The following is a 26,017-nucleotide window of genomic DNA, read 5'->3' as shown; positions in this document are numbered from 1 at the left end:
GTGTGTTAAGTGCTGTTTAGTAATCTCAATTTCTGAGGCTACGTCCACACTAGGCCGGATAAATCCGTAACCGAAGCTTTTTCTCTTCGTTTTGACCCTCCGTCCACACTGAAACGGCGTTTTCCTCCCCGGAAAACGGAGCTTTTCAGAAACGCCCTCCCGAGTGTGTAAATCTGAAAATGCCGATTGTGCAGAGTAATGTGGACGGGGTAAACGGATATTTTTAAAATCACTGTCATGACGTGTCGGAACAGATGGCGGCAACGCGACAATTCATTGTTTTCTTGAACGCAGCCCTCCACACAACCTAACAGTTTCAGAACAGACACCAAATACTTTGACCCATAGCTTACTGAATAAATGAGTATACTCACTTTGCCCCGTTTTCTGTCCTTGCTCGTATGAAGGTGGTTTACCTATTTATGCAAGTACTTCTCTGACAATAGATGCGTAACAGCCTAATGTAAGGTTGTATGGAAATACAAGATAACACTGATGCAGACATGTTTTATACATTTAACAAGGTGCTTTATTAATGCAACAGAATTGGTCAGTTTTTCAATGTTCGTTGTCAGCCGGGTCATACTGTATGTGAACTCCCTGTCGGTTGCCTCCATACGCTCCAGTATTTGTTTTTTTTTAGTTTTAAGTCCTCCTGCGCGACAGCCAACAGCTGTCCGTCGTTGGCAATTTCCTTTTAAGTTTTTCTAATCTGTAACTGCACAAACGCGCACTTTCATAGCGAGATTGGACACCAAGCATGTTGCTTGTTTTCTGCAGATGTGTCCTGCGCATGCCCAGTAGGAGGAGATTCGCCCAAATACCCGTTTTAATGTGGACGGAGGTATTTTCAAAAACGCTTGGTGTGGAAGCCTATCGTTTTTACGCGAAACCGGCGTTTTCAAAATTATCCGGTCTAGTGTGGACGTAGCCTAAGTTTAGAGTTGTGTTAAGGATAGACGTGAGCCAGAAGTTCCTGTAGGCATTTGACCCAATGCCCCAAGCTGATTTTAAAAAACTCAAGACAAGACTAATTGAATAATAAGATAGAGGAAACTAGCAGAACAACCTTTGAAAGCACGAAGGAGAGAAAATCTGCAGATGCTGGAAAGGCAAAACACACACACAACGCTGGAGGTGCTCAACAGGTCAGGCGGCATCTACGGACATGAATAAACAGGCCTGATGAAGGGTCTCGGCTCGAAGCGTCGACTGTTTATTCATTTCCACAGGTGCTGCCTGACCTGCTGTGTTCCTCCAGGATTTGGTGTGTTTAACTTTCAAAAAGCCAGGTGGCTTCCCGGCCATAACTGTGTATCTCCCTTTGAATCGTGGAGCAGATGTGGTCCTGTAACTTGGAAGTTACATTATGTGTTTTACCTGACTGACATCTGTGTGCGTGTGTGTGTCTGTATTGTCATTCCCCCTCACACAGGGCCAATGAGATGGGCGTCCCCCACACGATAGAAAGGTAGGGGAGAGGAGGTAAAGTTGGAGTCACCTGGCAAGGCAGCAACAGGACGGAGGAACCACTCCAGTATTGACGTGCCTCACTCAGGAGAGTGGTAGAGTCAGTCCACTTTGCAATTATTTCAATAAAAGGTCGGAGGTTTCCTGCATTTGTCTCTGAATTTGAGTTATTCCTGTTTCGCCTTCCCCCAATGCCCACACTGAACACCAACTATTGAAACTGTTCACAGCCAAATACAGAGTGGTATGTAAAAGTTTGGGCACCCTGGTCAAAATTTCTGTTACTGTGAATAGCTAAGCGAGTAAAAGATGAACTGATTTCCAAAAGGCATAAAGTTAAAGATGACACATTTCTTTAATATATTAAGCAAGTTTACTTTTTTATTTCCATCTTTTACAGTTTCAAAATAACAAAAAAGGAAAAGGGCCCGAAGCAAAAGTTTGGGCACCCTGCGTGGTCAGTACTTAGTAACACCCCCTTTGGCAAGTATCACAGCTTGTAAACACTTTCTGTAGCCAGCTACGAGTCTTTCAATTCTTGTTTGGGGGATTTTCACCCATTCTTCCTTGCAAAAGGCTTCTAGTTCTGTGAGATTCTTGGGCTGTCTTGCATGCACTGCTCTTTTGAGGTCTATCCACAGATTTTCGATGATGTTTAGGTCGGGGGACTGTGAGGGCCATGGCAAAACCTTCAGCTTGCACCTCTTGAGGTAGTTCATTGTGGATTCTGAGGTATGTTTAGGTTCATTATCCTGTTGTAGAAGCCATCCTCTTTTCATCTTCGGCTTTTTTACAGACGGTGTGATGTTTGCTTCCAGAATTTGCTGGTATTTAATTGAACTCATTCTTCCCTCTACCGGTAAATGTTCCCCGTGCCACTGGCTGCAACACAAGCCCAAAGCATGATCGATCCACCCCTCGTGTTTAACAGTTGCAGAGGTGTCTTTTCATGAAGTTCTGCACCCTTTTTTCTCCAAACATACCTTTGCTCATTGCTGCCAAAAAGTTCTATTTTAACTTCATCAGTCCACAGGACTTGTTTCCAAAATGCATCAGGCTTGTTTAGATGTTCCTTTGCAAACTTCTGATGCTGAATTTTGTGGTGAGGATGCAGGAAAGGTTTTCTTCCGATGACTCTTCCATGAAGGTCATATTTGTGCAGGTGTCGCTGGACAGTAGAACATAGCACCACCACTCCAGAGTCTGCTAAATCTTCCCGAAGGCCTTTTGCAGTCAAACGGGGGTTTTGATTTGCCTATCTAGCAGTCCTACGAGTAGTTCTCTTGGAAAGTTTTCTTGGTCTTCCTGACCTCAACTTGACCTCCACCGTTCCTGTTAACTGCCATTTCTTAATTACATTACGAACTGAAGAAACAGCTACCTGACAATGCTTTGCTATCTTTTTATAGCCTCCTCCTGCTTTGTGGGCATCATTTATTTTAATTTTCAGAGTGCTAGGCAGCTGCTTAGAGGAGCCCGTGGCTGCTGATTGTTGGGACAAGGTTTGAGGAGTCAGGGTATTTACAAAGCTTTGAAATTTGCATCACCTGGCCTTTCCTAACGATGATTGTGAACAAGCCGTAGCCCTAACAAGCTAATTAAGGTCTGAGACCTTGGTAAAAGTTATCTGAGAGCTCAAATCTCTTGGGGTGCCCAAACTTTTGCATGGTGCTCCTTTCCGTTTTTTCACTCTAAAATTGTACGAAACAAAAATAATACACTAATCTTGCTTAAGATGTTGAAAAGAATGTTTCATCTTTAACTTTATGACTTTTGGAGATCAGTTCATCTTCTACTCAATGAACTATTCACAGCAACAGAAATTTTGACCGGGGTGCCCAAACCTTTGCATGCCACTGTGCTCTAACCAAGAGGTGTTTTAACAGTTCACAATCGATTTGGGTATCCAAAATAACTTCATAAATATTCGAAAGTCACCCCACCCCCCTCTGTTTCTGTAATTCTGAACAGATCAGCTATCACCAACAACAGAAGATACCTGCACTTCATCAATCACAGAGCACTACAGCTCAGAAACAGACCCTTCAGCCTGTCGAATTGATGCTGAACTATTAGCCAAAGAGCACTACAGCAGAAAAGCAAGCCATTCAGCCCATCAAATCCATGCCAAACTATTGGTCAAAGAACAGTACAGCTCAGAAACAGGCCCTTCGGCCCATCTAATCCATGCCAAACTATTACTCTGCCTAGTCCCGTGCATTGTCTCTGCGACTGCAGCTCCATAATGCTGCATTCTGTTTGGTGCTTCCTCGACCTCGGTGTATGACGTGGTGTGTCTGGACAGTTCACAGCTTTTCACTGTCTCTCAGTCCACGTAACCCAGTTCAGTCATTGAGCAGACTTTCTCTTGGCACTGTCGTATATTTCTGCCTTGCTTATCTCCCTCGTTCTACCTAAGACCCATTTCATCCAAGGTCGTTGTATCAGTAATACCTAATTTGGCGTAGTGTTCAGCATAGACCTTGTGTGCCGTACAGTCAGTTCCTGTTGCTGTTTGATCCAATGCCTGGATCGTTAAGGTCGTCGTAGCCAGGGAAGGTATTTGGGTTAAGCTCCCACTACCTATTAAATGCTCCCAAAGACGCACGTCTCACGTAGCCCTCTGACAGCCAAGTCCAGCTCCCGGCCTTCACCTGAGGCTTAGCCACTAAGCCGGGCGGGACCGTTTCTACTGACAGGTGGAGGGCCAAAGGCAGGTTGCTGGCCCCTCAGAACCAGTCACTTCAGGCGGATGGGGTCCCGTCAGCTGCGGTTGGCAGCTCGTCTATAGGGAGGAAAACGCTGATCTCAAACCTCCGCTGCCTTGCGCCTACACCCACTCACGGGGAAGGTTCCGGGTGAGACACCGAGGGGGAAAAAATCCGGAGCTGGGGTCCCTGAGGCAGTCCCACGTAGAGTTCAACTCCTGCGACGTCGCTGGTGCCAAGCTGTGTCGCTCTCCGCTGTTCCTTTGGGTTTGTCAGATGCGTGGAGAGGGGGAGCCTGCTACACGGGCAACAGCTCGCTCTCCATATCGTGCTGGCCCAGCTAAACAGCTGGGACTCAACATCCGTGGTTGACCCTGACCGCCGGAGGCCTCAGATCCAATCCTCCAAGCTGATAAGTACTCAAAGAAAACTGATTAAGCAATAAGTTGTAGAAATGTAACTATCCAATAACCAGCTTTCAAATCACTTCCTCTACATTCCCGCATCCTAAACAACTTCAGAGTCAGAATCAGGTTTACCATTACTGGCAAATGTTTCAGATTTGTTTTGCAGCAGCAGAATGTTGCAACACATAACAATAATAAACCATAAATAACAATCAGAAATATTGATCAAAATTAAATTTAATTAGTTAAATACTGTGAATCTCCGGACTAAATATTAGTATGAGAATCAGGTTGAATATCACCAGTGTATGTCATGAAATTTGTTGCTATGCGTACATTGCAATACGTAATAATAAAAACTATAAATTACAGTAAAAAAAACTATATAAAGTTAAAATAGTGGAAAAAGAGAAGAAAAAATAGTGTTATAAGATTTTAAAGTTATAAAGTGTTAAAGTTTTAAGTGTTATAAAGTTATAAAAGTAGTGTAGAAATATTTAGCGTTCATGGGTTCAATGTCCATCCAGGTATTGAATGGCAGAGGGGAAGAAGCTGTTCCTGAATCACTGAGTGTGTGTCTTCAGGCTTCTGTACCTCCTCCCTGATGGCAGAGGGGAAGAAGCTGTTCCTGAATCGTTGAGTGTGTGTCTTCAGGCTCCTGTACCTCCTCCCTGATGGCAGAGGGGAAGAAGCTGTTCCTGAATCGTTGAGTGTGTGTCTTCAGGCTCCTGTACCTCCTCCCTGATGGCAGAGGGGAAGAAGCTGTTCCTGAATCGTTGAGTGTGTGTCTTCAGGCTCCTGTACCTCCCCCCTGATGGCAGAGGGGAAGAAGCTGTTCCTGAATCATTGAGTGTGTGTCTTCAGGCTCCTGTACCTCCGCCCTGATGGCAGAGGGGAAGAAGCTGTTTCTGAATCGTTGAGTGTGTGTCTTCAGGCTCCTGTACCTCCTCCCTGATGGTAGCAATGAGAAGGGGGCACGTCCTGGGTGAAGGGGGTCCTTAACGTCCAATGCCATCTTTTTGAGGCATTGCTCCCTGAAGATGTCCTGGATGGTGGGGCGGACATCTTACCTCCAATATATTTAACTGGGGCTCCAATCTTGACTACCTTAGCCCAAAACAGGATTTGTGCAGGAATCCCTGACAGGGCCACTGTGAGGATTTTGTACTTTAATTCCTAATGGCGATAAATAACGAGAACATGAGATAAAGAGACAGAGTCCTTAATATGAGATCATTATTTGTAGAAACATTTCAAATTGCTTGTGAGTGTAGTTATCCTCTTCCATTCAAGAGCCTGATGCTTGAGGGGTAATAACTGTTCTTGAACCTGGTGGTGTGGGTCCTGAGGCTCCTGTACCTCCTTCCCGATGGCAGCAGTGAGAAGAGAGCGTGGCCTGGCTGGTGGGGGATCTCTGGTGATGGATGCTGCTTTCCTACAACAGCGATCCATGTAGATGTGCTCAATGGTTGAGAGGGCTTTGCCCACAATGGGCCGAATCCACCTCCTTTTGTAGGACTTTACGCTCAAAGGCATTGGTGTTCCCATACCAGGCAGTGATGCACCCAGTCAACACACTTTCCATTACACACCTATAGAAGTTCTAGACGTCGTGCTGAATCTCCACAGACTCCTGAAGAAGTAGAGATGCTGTCATACTATACAAATGAGACTAGTTTTACTACAAACAACTTCTACTCTGAACTGCTTCCACAACCTATGAACTCACATTCAAAAACTTTACAACACGCTGGATCAGTATGATTATCATCATGATGCGCCGTGTCGTGTGATGTGGACGATCACGGTCTTTCCATGACCACGACTGTTCTTGGCAAATAGTTCTACAGAAATAGTTTGCCATTGCTGCCTTTCCAAGATGGGTGACCCACTCAACCCTCCACAGGCTAGCGGTGGGGGGGGGGGCATGGGGAAGGAGCTCCTTACACCCCCTTTGGAAGAGACCATGTTCAGTACTAAATTTAACTTACGAGGGGTGATTGATAAGTTCATGATCTAAGGTAGAAGGAGATGAGTTATTAACTTCAAACTTTCTGCATTTTCACTCAGAGTTGAACTGCACATGGATGTAACGAGAGCCGTATAACTCGTCTCCTTCTCCCCTAGGCCACGAACTTATAAATCACCCCTGCTGTGGACCACCTGGAGATCCAAGACGCTCTTGTTACATGCACGTGCAGTTCAACTCTTTGAGTCATAATGCAGGAAGTTTGAAGTTAATAACTCATCTTCTTCTACCTTAGGCCACGAACTTATCAATCACCCCTGCTGTGGACCACTTCTACAAAGAAGGGATCTGTATGCTCCACGACCACTGGACTAAGTGTGTACATGTAGGAGGAGACTATGTCGAAAAATAAGTGTGCTAGGTTTCCTAAAGTTGACGTCTCCTACCTTAGGCCACGAACTTATCAATCACCCCTCGTTTTGATTATCAGTTTCTGTATTTGCACAATATGTCTTTTGCACACGTATTGGTTGCTTGTCAGTCTTTTGCTTGTGTGTAGTTTTTCGTTGATGATTATATTTCCTTGTTCTACTCTGAATGTCTGCAAGAAAATTAATCCCAAGGTAATTTCAAATGCAGTGACATGTATATATTTTGCTCATAAATTTACTTTGAACCTCAAGGTACCCAGTGGCTTACTGCATGCAGGCCATTTTCTTAGTCCTGATGAAGGGTCTCGGCCCAAAACGTCACCTGTTCGTTCCTCTCCATTGATGCTGCCTGAGCTGCTGAGTTCCTCCGGCATTTTGTGTGTGTTACTTTTGTCATTTTCTTAGTTGCTCTTGACTGATCTTTTTCACTTTCATTCTACAGATTTCCCAGAATCACCAGCGGATCAATTTGTTGATGTCCTGAATGCCTTGGTAAATCTTACATTTACACCGATTTTTGCATTTAATTCCTTCTCTGGGGAAGCTTTTTGTCCCTGTGGTGATTGGCTAGGAATTGCTGTCTGAAGCTACGATTCCCCTGCTGTAATCTGGGTGCTGAAAGCCCACTTACTGTCATACAGACTCCAAGCCAATTGCAATGTTAGCATCCATTTCAAGAGGACTAATAGAATAAGAACGAAATACCACTGGGGTCAGACTAACTAGCCTATAATTTCCTTTCTTCTGCCTCCCTCCCTTCTTCAACAGTGGAGTGACATTAGCAATTTTTCAGTCTTCCGGAACCATTCCAGAATCTATTGATTCTTGAAAGATCATTACTAGTGCCATCTCGTTCAGAGCCCTGGGGTGTGCACCATTGACCTTCAGACTTTTCAGTGTCCAAAGCTCCTTCTCCCTGGTAATGGCATCTTCACTCACCTCAGCCCCCTGACACTCTTGAAGTTCTAGCATACTGCTAGTGTCCTCCAAAATGAAGCCTGACGCACAATACTTGTTAAGTTCTCCTGCCATTTCCTTGTCCCCCATTACTACCTCTCCAGCATAATTTTTCAGCAGTCCGATATCTACTCTCTCCTCTCTTTTACACTTTATCTATGTGAAGAAAGCATTGGTATCCTCTGTAATATTATTGACTAGCTTACCATCATATTCCATCTTTTCCTTCATTGACTTTTTTAGTTGCCTTCTGTTGGTTTTTAAATGCTTCCCAATCCTCTAACTTCCTACTAACTCTTGCTCTATTTTCTGCCCTCTCTTTCCCATCTTTCTGCATGCTGGCTTTGACTTGTTTGCTACGGTTCAGTCATCTTGTCTTTAAAATACTTCCTCCTGAACCTTCCAAATTGCTTCCAGAAACTCCAACCATTGCTGCTCTGCCATCATCCTTGCCAGTGTTCTTTTTCAGTCACTTTTGGCCAGCTCCTCTCTCATGCCTATGTAATTCTCTTTACTCCACTGTAATACTGATGCATCTGACTTTGGTTTTGCTTTTTCAAATTGCCGGGTGAATTCTATCATATTATGATCACTCTCTCCTAAGTGTTCCTTTACCTTAAGCTTTCTAATCAATTCCAGTTCATCACACCACGGCCATTCCAGAATAGCTGATCCTATAGTGTGCTCAACCACAAGCTGTCCTAAGAAGCCGTCTTGTAGGCACACTAGAGATTCCCCCTCTTGGGATCCAGCACTGACCTGATTTTCCCAACCTATCTGCATATTGTAACATTGGCTTTTCGACATGCATTTTCTATCTCCCATTCTAATTTGTAGACCACACACATCTTTGGTACGGGTTGGAGGCCTGTATATAATTCCCATCAGTTTCTTAACTCTACATACAAAGATTCTACATCTTCCAATCCTATGTCACCACTTTCTAATGATTTGATTCCATCTATTTAGCAAAAGAACCACATTACCCCCTCTGCCTGCTTTTCCCATCCTTTTGGTACAATGTGTATCCTTGGATGTTAAGCTCCCAGCTATAATCTTCTTTCAGCCGTGACTCAGCGATGCCCACAACATCGTACCTGCCAACTGTCCTACAATTTCATCTCCCTTTTCTGTACGCTGCATGCATTCAAATACAATACCTTCAGTGCTGTGTTCATCACCCTTTGCGGTTTTGTCTCCCTTTTACATTGCAACATTCCGCTCCATCGACTGCAATTCTGCCCTGTCATCCGCCTGTCCTTCCTGACAGTCTCACTGCACACTGCCTCTGCTTGTAAACCGACTGTCCCACCCTCAGCCCTATCACGCAGTTCCCCATCCCCCAGCAAAATTAGTTTTGAGACCTCCCTGACGGCTGTAGCGAACCCGCCCGCAAGGGTGTTGAACCCCCTTGGGTTCAAGTGTAGCCCGTCCTTTTTGTACGGGTCATACCTTCGCCAGAGCAGACCCCAGTCATCCATAAATCTGAAATCCTGCACCAGTTCATCGGCCAAACCTTCCTGCTCTTGTCCTGACTGGCGTGTGGCACAGGCAGCAATCCAGAGATTGTTATCATGGAGGTCCTGCTTTTCAGCTTTCTACCTAACTCCCTAAAATCTCTCTTCGGGACCTATCATTGAAACCCAGTGAATATTGAGGGGCCACAGTAAATGAACATGGAGAGGATGTTTCCTACAGTGGGGGAGTCTAGGACCAGAGGACACAGATAGAGTGAATGTGGAGAGGATGTTTCCTATAGTGGGGGAGTCTAGGACCAGAGGACACAGATAGAGTGGAGGTGGAGAGGATGTTTCCTATCGTGGGGGAGTCTAGGACCAGAGGACACAGATAGAGTGGATGTGGAGAGGATGTTTCCTATCGTGGGGGAGTCTAGGACCAGAGGACACAGATAGAGTGAATGTGGAGAGGATGTTTCCTATAGTGGGGGAGTCTAGGACCAGAGGACACAGATAGAGTGGAGGTGGAGAGGATGTTTCCTATCGTGGGGAGTCTAGGACCAGAGGACACAGATAGAGTGGATGTGGAGAGGATGTTTCCTATCGTGGGGGAGTCTAGGACCAGAGGACACAGATAGAGTGGAGGTGGAGAGGATGTTTCCTATAGTGGGGGAGTCTAGGACCAGAGGACACAGATAGAGTGGATGTGGAGAGGATGTTTCTATCGTGGGGGAGTCTAGGACCAGAGGACACAGATAGAGTGGATGTGGAGAGGATGTTTCCTATCGTGGGGAGTCTAGGACCAGAGGACACAGATAGACTGGATGTGGAGAGGATGTTTCCTATAGTGGGGGAGTCTCGGACCAGAGGACGCAGTTAGGGTGGATGTGGAGAGGATGTTTCCTATAGTGGGGGAGAGTCTTGCACCAGAATAGAGGGGTGTCCATTTAGAACAGAGATGAGGAGGAATTTCTTCAGCCAGACAGTCGGAATCTCTGGAATTCATTGCCGCAGATGGCTGTGGAGGCCAAGTCATTGGGTATATTGAAAACAGGGGTTGATAGAGTCTTGATTAGTCAGGGCATGAAGGGATATGGGGAGAAGGCAGGACATTAATTTAATTTAACTTTTTATATATGTAAAGTTAAATAATTAGTGCAAAAAGAGGGAAAAAAAAGTAGTGAGGATGGCAGAGGGGAAGAAGCTGTTCCTGAATCGTTAGAGTGTGTGTCTTTAGGCTCCTGTACCTCCTCCCTGATGGTAGCAATGAGAAGAGGGCATGTTCTGGGTGAAGGGGGTCCCTAATGTTGGATGCTGCCTTTTTAGGCTCTTGATTAGTCGGGGGGGGGGGGGCAGAAGTCAGAAGAATGGGGTTGAGAGGGATAATTAACCACCCCGTGATGGAATGGCAGAACAGACTAGATGGGCCGAATGGCCTGAATTCCGTGCCTGTGTCTTGCGCGCTCAATTTCTCCCTTGGATGAGTTTGCGTGCAAGTCCGGTTTTTAAGATCCAGCAACTTAAATTGGGAGGGTAGTTTTCTGACCAGTTACCATATTTAAAAGAAAATGGTCCGAGGGATCTGAAAGGAAGTAATTATCTCCATCAACAATGCTGAGGTGGGCGACGGACTCTGGGGTTCAAGTTGGGGGGGGGCGCGGTGGAGGGGTCTTTGGGTACATGACCACGCCCAGGCACTTGGCACACACATGACTGAGCCTCTGCTGTCTGTCTTTGCCCTGGGAGGGGGGCTAACAAAAGCTGAGAACCGTGGTTCTGGCTCATTCCCTGCTGACTCTCCGCTGTCCCAATCTGCTAACAGCCCACTCATTCCAGAGGGAAGCATCAGGTGTCAGGGATTCTTTTAAGGTACGAACAACTCTGTAAGTTGCAACCACAGCCATTTGCTCTGTGCTTTTAAGCTTGCCAACATTTGGTCTAATAAGCTTTTAGAATTTTAGTTAAACATTGTGGTTGTGGTCTCTCGACTCGTGCTCTCTATCTCTCTCTACCTCTGTCTCTCTCTCCTCTCTCTATCTCTCTCTACGTCTCTCTCTACTCTCTCTCTACCTCTCTCTTCTCTCTCTCTCTCTCTCTCTCTCTACCTCTCTCTCTCTCTCTCTATCTCTCTCTCTCTGTCTCTCTCTCCTACCTCTTTCTCTCTCTATCTCTCTCTCTCTTACTCTCTCTCAATATCTCTCTCTCTCTCTTCTCTCTCATCTCTCTCTCTCTTACCTCTTTCTCTACCTCTCTCCTCTCTCTCTATCTCTATCTCTCTCTCTATCTCTCTATCTCTATCTCTCTCTATTCTATCTATCTCTATCTCTCTCTATCTCTATCTATCTCTCTCTCTATCCCTCTCTATCTCACTCTAACTCTATCTCTCTCTCTCCGTCTCTCCCCCCCCTCTCTCTCTCTCCATCTCTCTCTCTCCCGCTCCTCCCTCTCTCTATCATCTATCTCTCTCCCTCTCTATCACTATCCTCTCTCCTCTCTCTCTCTATCTCTCTCTCCTTCTCTATCTCTCTCCTCTCCATCTCTCTCTCTCCCGCTCCCTCCCTCTCTCTCCTGCTCCTCCCTCTCTCTATCTATCTATCTCTCTCTCTCCCTCTCTATCTCGCTCTCCCTCTATCTCTATCTCTCTCACTCTCACTGCCCTGCTGACAGCCAATGGGGTAACACCTTTTTGAACTTGCTCCTACCTACCTAACTTTTTGTTTCCTACCAGTTTTTTTGAAACCTTACTATAAATCTCAATATTTCTCTATTATGTCTTTGAGAAAGACTAAAGCATCTGGAAAGGAAAAAGAGGATGATTCTCCAACCCACTTTGCAATACAACTGGAGATTTCTTAAAAAGCAAAGAACAGAACTTTCTGACTAATTTCACAGCTTAACGTCAAATTGGACACTATTCAACAAACTCTAATCGAAACATGATAAGCGAATTAAGAGCATCTCTGTAGTTGCAACCACAGCCATTTGCTCTGGTGCTTTTAAGTCTTGCCAATATTTGGTCTAATAAGCTTTTAAATTTTAGTTAAACATTTGTGGTTGTGGTCGGTCTCTCTCTTTCTCTCTCCCTCTCTCCCTCCCTCTCCCCACTCCCCCCTCTCTCTCTCCCCCCTCCCCCCCCTCATCTCTCCCTCCCTCTCCCTCCCTCTCCTCGCCCCTCCCTCTCTCTCTCTCTCTCTCCCTCTCTCTCTCACTCCCCCCTCCCCCCCTCTCTCTCTCTTCCCCCCCATCTCTATCTATCTCTCTCACTATCTCTATCTCATCTCTCACTCTATCCCTCTGACATTCACACACCTCATCTCTCACTCTATCCCTCTGACATTCACACACACGCTGAAGGAACTGGGCAAGTCAGGCCACATCCATGGGGTTTTTGTTTCGGGCCAAGGCCTTCCTCGGGTTTGGAAAGGAAAGGCGCAGAGACCGAGGCCAGAATGAGAAGGAGGTGGGAAGGCGTACAGGCTGATAGATGATAGATGGGCTCTTCCACTCTTCCACTTGTCCTCTCCTGGCTTCTTAACGTCATCATTCTCCCCCCCCCCATTGTTCCAGGCGCTCACCTCCTCCCTAATCTGCTGTAACCTATCAGCTGACAGACAGACAGACGTACTTTATTGATCCCGAGGGAAATTGAGTTTCGTTACAGTTGCACCAACCAAGAATATAAATATAGCAATATAAAACCATAAATAATTAAATAATAATATGTAAATTATGCCAGATGGAAATAAGTCCAGGACCAGCCTATTGGCTCAGGGTGTCTGACCCTCCAAGGGAGGAGTTGTAAAGTTTGATGGCCACAGGCAGGAATGACTTCCTATGACGCTCTGTGTTGCATCTCGGTGGAATGAGTCTCTGGCTGAATGTACTCCTGTGCCCACCCAGTACATTATGTAGTGGATGGGAGACATTGTCCAAGATGGCATGCAACTTGGACAGCATCCTCTTTTCAGACACCACCATCAGAGAGTCCAGTTCCATCCCCAGAACATCACTGGCCTTACGAATGAGTTTGTTGATTCTGTTGGTGTCTGCTACCCTCAGCCTGCTGCCCCAGCACACAACAGCAAACATGATAGCACTGGCCACCACAGACTCGTAGAACATCCTCAGCATCGTCCGGCAGATGTTACCGGGAGTTAGAGAAATACCGCCTTGTTGTGCCCCTACTGGGCTATAGTTTCCTCCTCTCAGATTCTTTCTTCTTCAGCCCTTTTCCTCTTCCACCTCTCACCTCCCAGCTTCCCACCTCATCCCTCCCCTTCCCACCCACCCAACTGCCCACTCTCCCTGTTTCAGCTAGCACCCGCCAGCCTGTACTCCTCTTCCTCCGCCAACCTCCTTACTCTGCCGCCTCCTCCCTTCCTTCCCAGTCCGGATGGGACGAAGGGCCTTGGCCCAAAACGTCGACTCTTTACCCCCCCCCGCCCCATTGACGCTGCCCCTGACCTGCTGAGTTCCTCCAGCATTTTGTGCGTGTTACTTGAGTCCCCCGACATCTGAAGGACCTCCTGCGGTGAAGGCTTGTGGCGAGCTGTCATCTGGTGAAGGAAGGAGCAGCTCTGGTGGGGGCGGAGATGGCTGTGTCCCCTTCACGATCCCCTCAGGAGTCTCTGGGAGGGCTGCGCGAAACCAGGCCGTCTCGTGATGCTGATCCCGCTGGTCTGAACCCTCTTTGCCAGTAGGGGCAGTCAGAGTTGGTTTGTGCGTGGAGAACCGAGGTCAAAATGAATCTGATCATTTTGTGTTCGCTGCACAGGAGAATTCCCAGGACGCTGAAGAGGATCTATCCCTGATCAGGTACGAGCTCGTTATCGAAACACTTCTCTGCCCATCAAACGGAATAAAGTTTATTGGATTGTCTAGAATTCCCCCAAACTTAAATCTAGCCGTACGGCGCTCTGCATATTCAGAATATTATTGTGCTTCATGCATATTCGTGAGTGTCCCTTATGAAACACTCTGGTTTCTGTCGGCTGTGTCAGTCTAGGGCCCCGCCAAAAGTGTGAAATTGAGGCGCGAGCTCCTTCCCCAAACTCCCGGTTTGGGTGCATGCTGTGTAATTCGCTACAAACAAGTGCCACAATTAAAGGGATTATATTTATGAATCTTCAGTAAAAGGTTAGTAAAGAATAACAAAGAGAAAAGGGCCCATTCTAATTAAACAGTCAAACGTGCACAAGTTGGAGCTCGTGTTGAACTCCTCTGTCACTCGCATGCTGGGTCCTCGGTCTGCGTGAAAGCACGCACCACCTTCCAAACGTCGCTCGCAATCCACCTCGAAGAGTCGGGTCTCCCACCAATCATATCCTACGACCGGTTCTCCCCAGTGTCTGTTCTCTTCGTCTCCTCTCAAACAAAAGCCCAACCCCAACCCTATTGTCCCTTACCGAGAAAAGCCTCCCACTAATTGGACGGCACACATTCCACATCTCCCCTTATCTTCAGGGGAGGGAACGTCGACTCAGACCATGAGAGGCCTGTGTCGGGCATTTTCATGCCTTACAAGGCGCAGATTGGAAGTCTGTGTGGGGCGCCACTCCTCGCACAGACACTAGAGCAATGTGTGGTTAAGTGCCTTGCTCAAGGGCACAAACACGCTGACACAGCTGAGGCTCGAACCAGCGACCTTCAGATCACCAGACGAACACCTTAACCACTCGGCCACGTGCCAACATCTTCAACAATAACGCAAACAGGCTGAAAGCAGAACAAACAGCTCTTGTGGAGCCACTGAATAACATACCTACAGCACAACAGGAAAGAGGTGAACCAGGGCACGACACTTACTGTATTTTTTGATACAGGGGTGGTGGTAGAGGCAGATGCATTGGCGACATTTATGGGTCTTGTAGGTAGATATTTCTTTGTCTTCAGCTTGTAGGCTGCTGACAGCAGCTTGCCAAAGATCCTTCCTCTCCCAGAGATGAAGTCTGTTGCCGTCTCTGTAATGCTGGGTTTTTTGGGGGGGGGGGTTCGCTCTCCCCCATGCCCAACACTGCCCCTCCTTTCGCAGCCCGGCTCAGGACCGTCCTTGGTGGAGTTAGATAGACATACGAGTGATAGAGAAATGGAGAGCCTTGTGGGAACTCAGCACGTCTGGATTTGGAATAACCAGCCACCGTTTCTGTCTGAGACCCTCCAGCTGATGGGGGGGCGGGGCAGGGGTCCCAACCTTTTTTTATGCCGTGGACCCCAGGTTAGGAACCCCTGCTTCAGTGGGACCCTGATTTGAATTTGAATTTATTTAAATCCTCCGCCCATCCCACAACGTGAGGGAGTAAAAATCTTGGCGTCGTGACTCTGTCGCAATGTACAGACATGTGAATTTATAAGTCTAATGGCTTGTAGGAAGAAGCTGTTCCTTACCCTGCTGGTCCTGGCTTTAATGCTGTGGTACCGTTTGCCTGACGGAAGCAGCTGGAACAGTTTATGGTTTTTGGGGGGGCAGGGGTGACTGGTGTCCCCAATGATCTTCTGTACCTGCTGCTGTAAATGTTCTCAGTGGAGGGAAGTTCACATCCACAGATGCCCAGCAATCAAGGTTGGTACAGTTCCCATGCCAGGCAGTGATACAGGCAGTCAGGATGCTCTCAATGGTGCCCCTGTAGAAGGTCTTGAGGATTTCGGGGCTCAGTCACCTGAGGTAGAAGAGATGCTGTTGTGCTTTTTTTTTGCCACAAAGCCGGTGTGTACAGTCCAGGTGAGATTCTTCGAGGAATTTGAAACTATGCACCTCTTCAACTGGAGACCCGTTGATGTTAATTGGAGCGAGGCTGTCTCTGTTCCTCCTGGTAATCCACAATCTGCTCTTTCGTTTTTGGGTCATTGAGGGAGAGGTTGTTATCCTGACACCAGAGTGTCAACCTCTCCTCTGTAGGCTGTCTCATCACCGCTAGAAATGAGGCCGATCAAAGTCGTATGGTCTGTGAATTTGGTCAGCAGATTGGAGTTGTGTATGGCAGCACAGTCGTGGGTGTAAAGGGAGCAGAGGAGGGGACTCAGGACACACCCCTGGGGGGGCACCTGTGTTGAGGGACAGAGGTGAGGGCGCCCATCCTTGCCACCTGTCGGCCATCCGATGGGAAGGGTCTCAACCAGAAAAGTTAGCTCGTTATTCCTCTCCCGAGACGCTGCATGGTTTGCTGAGTTCCTCCAGCGTTTTATGTGTGGCCGCCCTGGATTTCCCAGCGTCTGCAGAACCTTTTTGCGTTTATGGGGGCTATGTGGGAAGAAAGGGTTAGGTTGATCTCGGTGGGTCGAAGGCCCTCCACTATACCGTACCATGACTGTAACTAATGCGATATGTTTGCAGCCAGAAGTGCCCGGTCTGTTTCTTCCCGTTCGACCCAGCCATGGACCAATCCGTGATGGACCAGCACATCTCGACGCACTTTGGCCACGAGTGTCCCATTTGTCGGCTGCATTTCCCGGAGAACCGGCAAACCCAGTACGCAGACCACGTCCAATCTCACTTCGCGGCGACCAACTGAGAGACACGGCGCACACGCGCATGAGTTCTGCTTTGCGAAGTGGCTAAACATTTCCGCTATTAATTTTAATTTTTTTTTGTGTGTGTGTGTTTCATTCTGCCTGGGCAATAAAATGTAGCCTTTTGCACTCGGGGAATATTGCACTGTCAAAGGGCTCGGCCACTGCTGCCCTTATCCCAGCCATAAAGAGTTCAAAGTCAGTTTATTGTCAAGCTACGTCCATGTTGACCTACACCACCTTGAGTTTCGTTCCCTTGCATTTGCGGGAAAATGAAGGAAATAAAGTGGAGTTTATTAAAGATTATGCATAAGGAAAGATTGGCAAGCATCCAAGGAGCAAAAGGAGACAAGTAAAAAGTGAGTGAAAGCAGTTGTAGAGTTCTTGCAAGTTGGCCTGCGTAGGTTGAGGTGGGTGAAGTTATCCGCGCTGACTGTCCCTGAACCTGGCGGTGTGGGAGCTGAGGCTCCTGTACCTCCTTCCCGATGACAGCGGTGAGAAGCGAGCACGGCCTGGGCGGTGGGGGTCCTTGATGATGGATGCTGCTTTCCTGTGGCCGTGCTCCTTGTACGTGTGCTTGGCGGTGGTGGAGAGGGCTTCACCCGCGATGGACTAGGAGAGATGAGATTGACGTGGATGGTAGGGGTGGAGATACGCCTCCACCAAAGGAGGTGTGAGGTGCTCCTTCCCTCTGCTAGTCTGCAGGCCACCCTTGGGCAAGGTGCACGTAGTACCTGCGTAGCCTTCCCCCCCCCCCCCCCCCGATCAGGGTCACGATGGGAGCAGGTGGTGGACGGTCATATGAGCAGCCGGTGCAGATCACAAGTCCTGGTCATGCGACCACTGAAAGTCAGTGAGACTCTCTCTCACCACTCCCGCTCTGTGATTTCTGCTGCCTTCCAGCTCTTAGACCTCTGGTATTCCCCCCCTCCACCCTTCCCTCTTCTTCAATTCCCCACTCTTGGCTTCTTACCTCTTCTCATCACCTCCATGGTGTGAGTGACCCTCCTCTTTCCCTTTCTCCCGTGGTCCATTCTCTTCTCTTCTCAGATTCCTCCTTCTCCGGCTCTTTGCCTTTTCCCCCGTCGCCTCCCAGCTTCTCACTCTATCAGCCCCTTGGCTTGTCCTGTCGTCTTCTAGCTTGTCCACCTTCTTGGTCTGGATGAAGGGTCTTGGCCCAAAACTTTGACTATCTATTCATTTCTGTAGGTGTTGCCTGACCTGATGAGTTCTTCCAGCATTTTGTGTGTGTGTGTGTTGCTCTGTAAAGCGAAGATGCTTTCAAAAATAATGAGCTGAAAAGTTTCTAAACATCAAAAAAAAACTAGGAAGAGTAATAAGCAATAAGGAACTAAATCAAATCACTACTTGGTGTGACTCCCACCCCCCTCCTGCCTTTAAAATTGCATGGCTTCCCTTGGGTATGCTGTTGTGCAGTTTTATAAGAAAATCGGCTGGTAGGCTGTTCCGAGCATCCTGGAGAACTTACCACGGTTCTTCTGCGGGCTCTGGCCGACTGGCTTGCTCCTGCCTCCCCGTGGAGTCTCAGACGGCCCCAGTGATGTTGAGCTTGGGGCTCTGTGGAGGACAGGCCAACTGAAGCCATACAAAAGGTCCCAGGGTGCCTGAGACCTTTGCACGCTACTGTACTTTGGACCTGGCGTCTGTCCAAGATCTGTGCGGGAAATGGAAGGGTGTGGAGATTGCGTAGGCAGGAGGCATTAGTATAGTTGGCATTCGGTTACTACTGTAATTGGTTTGGCACAACATTGTGGGCCTATTCTACTAATCCAGATTATCATACAATTCCCTTTTATCCGAACCATATATTCTGCATTTACACACACATATTTAACAGCATATTTCCAACAGAACTGCCCATCCTGCTTGCTATGAGCAACACAGTGTATCCTTTGCTGGTAAAGCAAGCTGGGATTTTATACGCGGTGGTCACGTAATCGGGTATCTCTTGGCCTTGGGATCCCTGGCCATTTCCTCTCCTGGTTTGGGTGAGTGTCAGTGAGTTGCCGCATCAATAATTGCTCCTGAGCTTCCTGTGCTAATATTCAGAGCGGCATTCGATTGAGAATTTGTTTTGATAACTTGCATCTCATCTGAACAGCTTGGGGTTTTATACAGTTATGTCCAAGATTGTTTCTACTGTCACTTTGTTGAATGGTTGAGGAAGAACTGGGTGTGTACCTAGAGATTTATATGAATCAAACACCGTATGCTCATCCCTTGATAATTTTGATAACGGTGAAAATGTTATTGGATGGTGGATTTAAAATGTGCTTATTCAAGGTATCTGACTTACACAAGCAGATTATTTTCTCAGCTATTGTAAATTGGATGTGAAGATTCATCAGACACACTGTTAAAACATGATGTTGAATTACATTATTTTCAAAGTCGTGTTTGTTGTCATATGTGCAATTATATAAATGCAGGATTGCAATAAATACTCAAGATCTCCTTCTGTGGTCGGTGATGTCAGTTCTTTCTTTATTTTCTGACCCTTAGGGTTCTTCTGGAGGTCAGAAATGATGAACTAGCTTAATCCTAAAATTAAAGTTTATCTTAAAGTACGTACAAATACTAAGCAAGCTGAATAACAGGCTGAGGTGTTTAGACAGGGGAATAAAGAAGATGTCACAATTATGCCTCTGAAAAGTCCAACACACTTATAGATAAGATAAAGAAATTCCTTAGAGAGGGATAGGCTAGCTAATAAGCTGTATCGTTAAAACAATTACATCACCTGAGTAATATCCTAATACTGAGCCAATGAAGAAGGTGATAAGCCAGCCTTGAACTCCAGGCCGGGTCTTTATGTGCTGCTGTTGTGACTCCCGTCTCCCCTTCCCCCACCAATACTCTGCAACCCCGTCTCCTTCAGATCCCATCGTCAGCTCCTGGGTCCTCAGAGGCTCCATCTTCCTCTCACCCCAACCCTCCCCTCTCCACTGACACCCCCAGCCTCCCCCCTCCCCCCTCTGATCCCAGCTCTCAAGATTCCAGCCTTGAACTCCAGGCCGGGTCTTTATGCGCTGCTGTTGTGACTCCCGTCTCCCCTTCCCCCACCACCACTCCGCAGCCCCGTCTTCCTCAGATCCCACCGTCAACTCCTGGGCCCTCGGAGGCTCCATCTTCCTCTCACCCCAACCCTCCCCTCTCCATTGACACCCCCAGCCTCCCCCCTCCCCCCTCTGATCCTAGCTCTCATCCGTGCCGGGTCTTTACCATCCCCTCCGACCTTCAACTGTCGGAGGCAGAACGCTCTGTCCTCAGTAAGGGCCTCACCTTTGTCCCCCTTCGCCCACACCTCAGCGAGTTCCGTGTTCGCCACGATGCGGAACTTTTCTTCCGCCGTCTCCGTCTCCGAGCCTACTTCTTCGGCAAGGACTCTTCCACCCCCACCGCTGACCCCTTCTCCCGTCTTCAACCCTCCTCTTCTTCATGGACACCCCGCTCTGGTCTTCTGCCTGCTCTGGATCTCTTTATCGCTAATTGCCGACGGGACATCAACCGTCTCGACTTCACCGCACCTTGTCCCCATTCCAACCTCACTCCTTCCGAACGCTCTGCTCTCCACTTCCTCCGCACTAATCCTAACCTTATTATTAAACCCGCTGATAAGGGGGGGGGGGGTGCTGTTGTAGTCTGGCGTACTGACCTCCACCTTGCCGAGGCACAGCGACAACTCGCGGATACCTCCTCTTATTTACCCCTCGATCGTGACCCCACTAAGGAGCACCAGGCCATTGTCTCCCACACCATCACCGACTTTATCCGCTCAGGGGATCTCCCATCCACTGCTACCAACCTTATAGTTCCCACATCCCGCACTTCCCGTTTCTACCTCCTACCCAAGATCCACAAACCTGCCTGTCCTGGCCGACCTATTGTCTCAGCTTGCTCCTGCCCCACCGAACTCGTTTCTACATACCTCGACACGGTTTTATCACCCCTTGTTCAATCCCTTCCTACCTATGTTCGTGACACTTCTCACGCTCTTAAACTTTTCGATGATTTTAAGTTCCCTGGCCCTCACCGCTTTATTTTCACCATGGATGTCCAGTCCTTATATACTTCCATCCCCATCAGGAAGGTCTCAAAGGTCTACACTTCTTTTTGGATTCCAGACCTAATCAGTTCCCCTCTACCACCACTCTGCTCCGTCTAGCGGAATTAGTCCTTACTCTTAATAATTTCTCCTTTGGCTCCTCTCACTTCCTCCAAACTAAAGGTGTAGCTATGGGCACCCGTATGGGTCCTAGCTATGCCTGCCTTTTTGTTGGGTTTGTGGAACAATCTATGTTCCGTGCCTATTCTGGTATCTGTCCCCCACTTTTCCTTCACTACATCGACGACTGCATTGGCGCTGCTTCCTGCACGCATGCAGAACTCGTTGACTTTATTAACTTTGCCTCCAACTTTCACCCTGCCCTCAAGTTTACCTGGTCCATTTCCGACACCTCCCTCCCCTTTCTAGATCTTTCTGTCTCTGTCTCTGGAGACAGCTTATCCACTGATGTCTACTATAAGCCTACTGACTCTCACAGCTATCTGGACTATTCCTCTTCTCACCCTGTCTCTTGCAAAAACGCCATCCCCTTCTTGCAATTCCTTCGTCTCCGCCGCATCTGCTCTCAGGATGAGGCTTTTCATTCGAGGACGAGGGAGATGTCTTCATTTTTTAAAGAAAGGGGCTTCCCTTCCTCCACTATCAACTCTGCTCTCAAACGCATCTCCCCCATTTCACGTACATCTGCTCTCATTCCATCCTCCCGCCACCCCACTAGGAATAGGGTTCCCCTGGTCCTCACCTACCACCCCACCAGCCTTCGGGTCCAACATATTATTCTCCGTAACTTCTGCCACCTCCAACGGGATCCCACCACTAAGCACATCTTTACCTTCCCCCCTCTCTCTGCATTCCACAGGGATCGCTCCCTACACAACTCCCTTGTCCATTCGTCCCCCCCATCCCTCCCCACTGATCTCCCTCCTGGCACTTATCTGTGTAAGCGGAACAAGTGCTACACGTGCCCTTACACTTTCTCCCTTACCACCATTCAGGGCCCCAAACAGTCCTTGCAGGTGAGGCAACACTTCAGCTGTGAGTCGACTGGGGTGATATACTGCGTCTGGTGCTCCCGATGTGGCCTTTTATATATTGGCGAGACCCGACGCAGACTGGGAGACTACTTTGCTGAACATCTACGCTCTGTCTGCCAGAGAAAGCAGGATCTCCCAGTGGCCACACATTTTAATTCCACATCCCATTCCCATTCTGACATGTCTATCCACGGCCTCCTCTACTGTAAAGATGAAGCCACACTCAGGTTGGAGGAACAACACCTTATATTCCGTCTGGGTAGCCTCCAACCTGATGGCATGAACATCGACTTCTCTAACTTCCGCTAGGCCCCACCTCCCCCTCGTACCCCATCTGTTACTTATTTTTATACACACATTCTTTCTCTCACTCTCTTTTTTCTCCCTCTGTCCCTCTGAATATACCCCTTGCCCATCCTCTGGGTCCCCCCCCCTTGTCTTTCTTCCCGGACCTCCTGTCCCATGATCCTCTCGTATCCCCTTTTGCCTATCACCTGTCCAGCTCTTGGCTCCATCCCTCCCCCTCCTGTCTTCTCCTATCATTTTGGATCTCCCCCTCCCCCTCCCACTTTCAAATCCCTTACTCACTCTTCCTTCAGTTAGTCCTGACGAAGGGTCTCGGCCTGAAACGTCGACTGTACCTCTTCCTAGAGATGCTGCCTGGCCTGCTGCGTTCACCAGCAACTTTTATGTGTGTTGCTTGAATTTCCAGCATCTGCAGAATTCCTGTTGTTAAGGTGATAAACCGGTTAACTGCTATACCGCTTTCTGCCAGTGGGTGGGGACAGACCACCACATACCGTGAAAAATACACGCGTTTGTTAAAAGGTACAAATCTTGAAAAAAGGATCTAGTGTTTTCCCGGCGTATATGACGAGTAAACTCTTCTTGGGCTCCCAGCTGGGTATGGATATCAACCCCATACACCTGCCTTCTCACCATATCCTTTGATGTCCTGACCAATCAGGAAGCTATCAACCTCTGCCTTAAATACACAACCTCCACCGCAGTCTGTGGCAGAGCATTCCACAGACTTACTACTCCCTGGCTAAGAAAAATTCCTCCTTACCTCTGTTCTGAAGGGTCACCCTTCAATTTTGAGGCTGCGCCCTCCAGTTCTGGGTACTCCCACCACAGGAAACATCCTTTCCACATCCACCCTATCTAGATCTTTCAACATTAGATTAGATTATGAGGACACTCAGTCCTCGTTTATTGTCATTTAGAAATGCATGCATTAAAAAATGATACAACATTCCTCCAGAATGATATCACAAGGAAACATAGGACAAACCAAGACTTTTTTGAGGATGTAACTAGTAGAGTGGATAGGGGAGAACCAGTGCATGTGGTACATTTGGATTTTCAAAAGGCTTTTGACAAGGACCCACACAAGAGATTAGTGTGCAAACTTAAAGCACACGGTATTGGGGGTAAGGTATTGATGTGGATAGAGAATTGGTTGGCAGACAGGAAGCAAAGAGTGGGAATAAACGGGACCTTTTCAGAATGGCAGGCGGTGACTAGTGGGGTACCGCAAGGCTCAGTGCTGGGACCTCAGTTGTTTACAATATATATTAATGACTTGGATGAGGGAATTAAATGCAGCATCTCCAAGTTTGCGGATGACATGAAGCTGGGCGGCAGTGTTAGCTGTGAGGAGGATGCTAAGAGGATGCAGGGTGACTTGGATAGGTTAGGTTAGTGGGCAAATTCATGGCAGATGCAATTTAATGTGGATAAATATGAAGTTATCCACTTTGGTGGCAAAAACAGGAAAACATTATTATCTGAATGGTGGCCGATTAGGAAAAGGGGAGGTGCAACGAGACCTGGGTGTCATTATACACCAGTCATTGAAAGTGGGCATGCAGGTGCAGCAGGCGGTGAAAAAGGCGAATGGTACGCTGGCATTCATAGCAAGAGGATTCGAGTACAGGAGCAGGGAGGTACTACTGCAGTTGTACAGGGCCTTGGTGAGACCACACCTGGAGTATTGTGTGCAGTTTTGGTCCCCTAATCTGAGGAAAGACATCCTTGCCATAGAGGGAGTGCAAAGAAGGTTCAGCAGATTGATTCCTGGGATGGCAGGACTTTCATATGGTGAAAGACTGGATGAACTAGGCTTATACTCGTTGGAATTTAGAAGATTGAGGGGGGATCTGATTGAAACGTATAAAATCCTAAAGGGATTGGACAGGCTAGATGCAGGAAGATTGTTCCCGATGTTGGGGAAGTCCAGAATGAGGGGTCACAGTTTGAGGATAAAGGGGAAGCCTTTTAGGACTGAGATTAGGAAAAACTTCTTCACACAGGGAGTGGTGAATCTGTGGAATTCTCTGTCACAGGAAACAGTTGAGTTAGATATGGCCCTTGTGGCTAAAGGGATCAGGGGATATGGAGGGAAGGCTAGTACAGGGTTCTGAGTTGGATGATCAGCCATGATCATACTGAATGGCGGTGCAGGCTCGAAGGGCCGAATGGCCTACTCCTGCACCTATTTTCTATGTTTCTATGTTTCTATGTTTAAAACTTACAAAACCACATAATTATCATAGTCATAGTCATACTTTATTGATCCCAGGGGAAATTGGTTTTCGTTAGTTGCACCATAAATAATAAATAGAAATAAAACCATAAATAGTTAAATAGTAATATGTAAATTATGTCAGTAAATTATGAAATAAGTCCAGGACCAGCCTATTGGCTCAGGGTGTCTGACCCTCCAAGGGAGGAGTTGTAAAGTTTGATGGCCACAGGCAGGAATGACTTCCTATGACGCTCTGTGCTGCATCTCGGTGGAATGAGTCTCTGGCTGAATGTACTCCTGTGCCCACCCAGTACGTTATGTAGTGGATGGGAGACATTGTCCAAGATGGCATGCAACTTAGACAGCATCCTCTCTTCAGACACCACCGTGAGAGAGTGCAGTTCCATCCCCACAACATCACTGGCCTTACGAATGAGTTTATTGATTCTGTTGGTGTCTGCTACCCTCAGCCTGCTGCCCCAGCACACAACAGCAAACATGATAGCACTGGCCACCACAGACTCGTAGAACATCCTCAGCATCGTCCAACAGATGTTAAAGGACCTCAGTCTCCTCAGGAAATAGAGACGGCTCTGACCCTTCTCGTAGACAGCCTCAGTGTTCTTTGACCAGTCCAGTTTATTGTCAATTTGTATCCCCAGGTATTTGTAATCCTCCACCATGCCCACACTGACCCCTTGGATGGAAACAGGGGTCACCGGTACCTTCACTCTCCTCAGGTCTACCACCAGCTCCTTAGTCTTTTTCATATTAAGTTGCAGATAATTCTGCTCACACCATGTGACAAAGTTTCCTACCGTAGGCCTGTACTCAGCCTCATCTCCCTTGCTGATGCATCCAACTATGGCAGAGTCATCCGAAAACTTCTGAAGATGACAAGACTCTGTGCAGTAGTTGAAGTCTGAGGTGTAAATGGTGAAGAGAAAGTTATAACATATAGTTACAACAGTGCAAAGCAATACCATAATTTGATAAAGAGCAGACCATGGGCACGGTAAAAGAAAGTCTCAAAGTCCCGATAGCCTTATCATCTCACGCAGTCGGCAGAAGGGAGAAACTCTCCCTGCCATGAACCTCTAAGCGCTGCAAACTTGCCAATGCAGCACCCTTGGGAGCACCCGACCGCAGCAGACTCTTGAGTCCGTCGGAAAACTTCAACCCTCCGACACAGCCTTTCCGAGCACCATTCTCTGCCAAGCACATCGACCCCGCCCCGGCTGCCGAGCAACAAGCAAAGCTGAGGATTTGGGGCCTTCCCCTCCGGAGATTCTGGACCACACAGTAGCAGCAGCATTTCAGAAGTTTCACCAGAAGTTCCTCTGTGTTCTCACGTCCATCTCCATCAAATCAGGATTGTGCACGGCACCCTACTTGACAAATGACAGACATCATCACCGGAGTGGCCGCTGCGAGCTGCGTCACGCCACCATCTTCTCCTCC

General features: G+C 47.7%; 1 protein-coding gene across 1 annotated transcript in view; it reads left to right on the top strand.

The window, feature by feature from the left end:
• The window catches only part of LOC140191853 (uncharacterized), a 109,452-nt gene extending 90,072 nt beyond the window's left edge, over nucleotides 1-19,380 (top strand). The window contains exons 12-14 of the mRNA XM_072249645.1: nucleotides 7,428-7,477; nucleotides 14,174-14,214; nucleotides 16,730-19,380. Of these exons, the coding sequence (XP_072105746.1) occupies nucleotides 7,428-7,477; nucleotides 14,174-14,214; nucleotides 16,730-16,907 (269 nt within the window). The 3' untranslated portion in view covers nucleotides 16,908-19,380. The remainder of the gene's footprint in view (nucleotides 1-7,427; nucleotides 7,478-14,173; nucleotides 14,215-16,729) is intronic.
• Nucleotides 19,381-26,017: the final 6,637 nt, after the last annotated feature.

Source organism: Mobula birostris, chromosome X (genome assembly GCF_030028105.1).
Source record: "Mobula birostris isolate sMobBir1 chromosome X, sMobBir1.hap1, whole genome shotgun sequence".
NCBI classification, from domain to species: domain Eukaryota; kingdom Metazoa; phylum Chordata; class Chondrichthyes; order Myliobatiformes; family Myliobatidae; genus Mobula; species Mobula birostris.
This window is presented reverse-complemented; position numbering and strand designations above follow the sequence as displayed.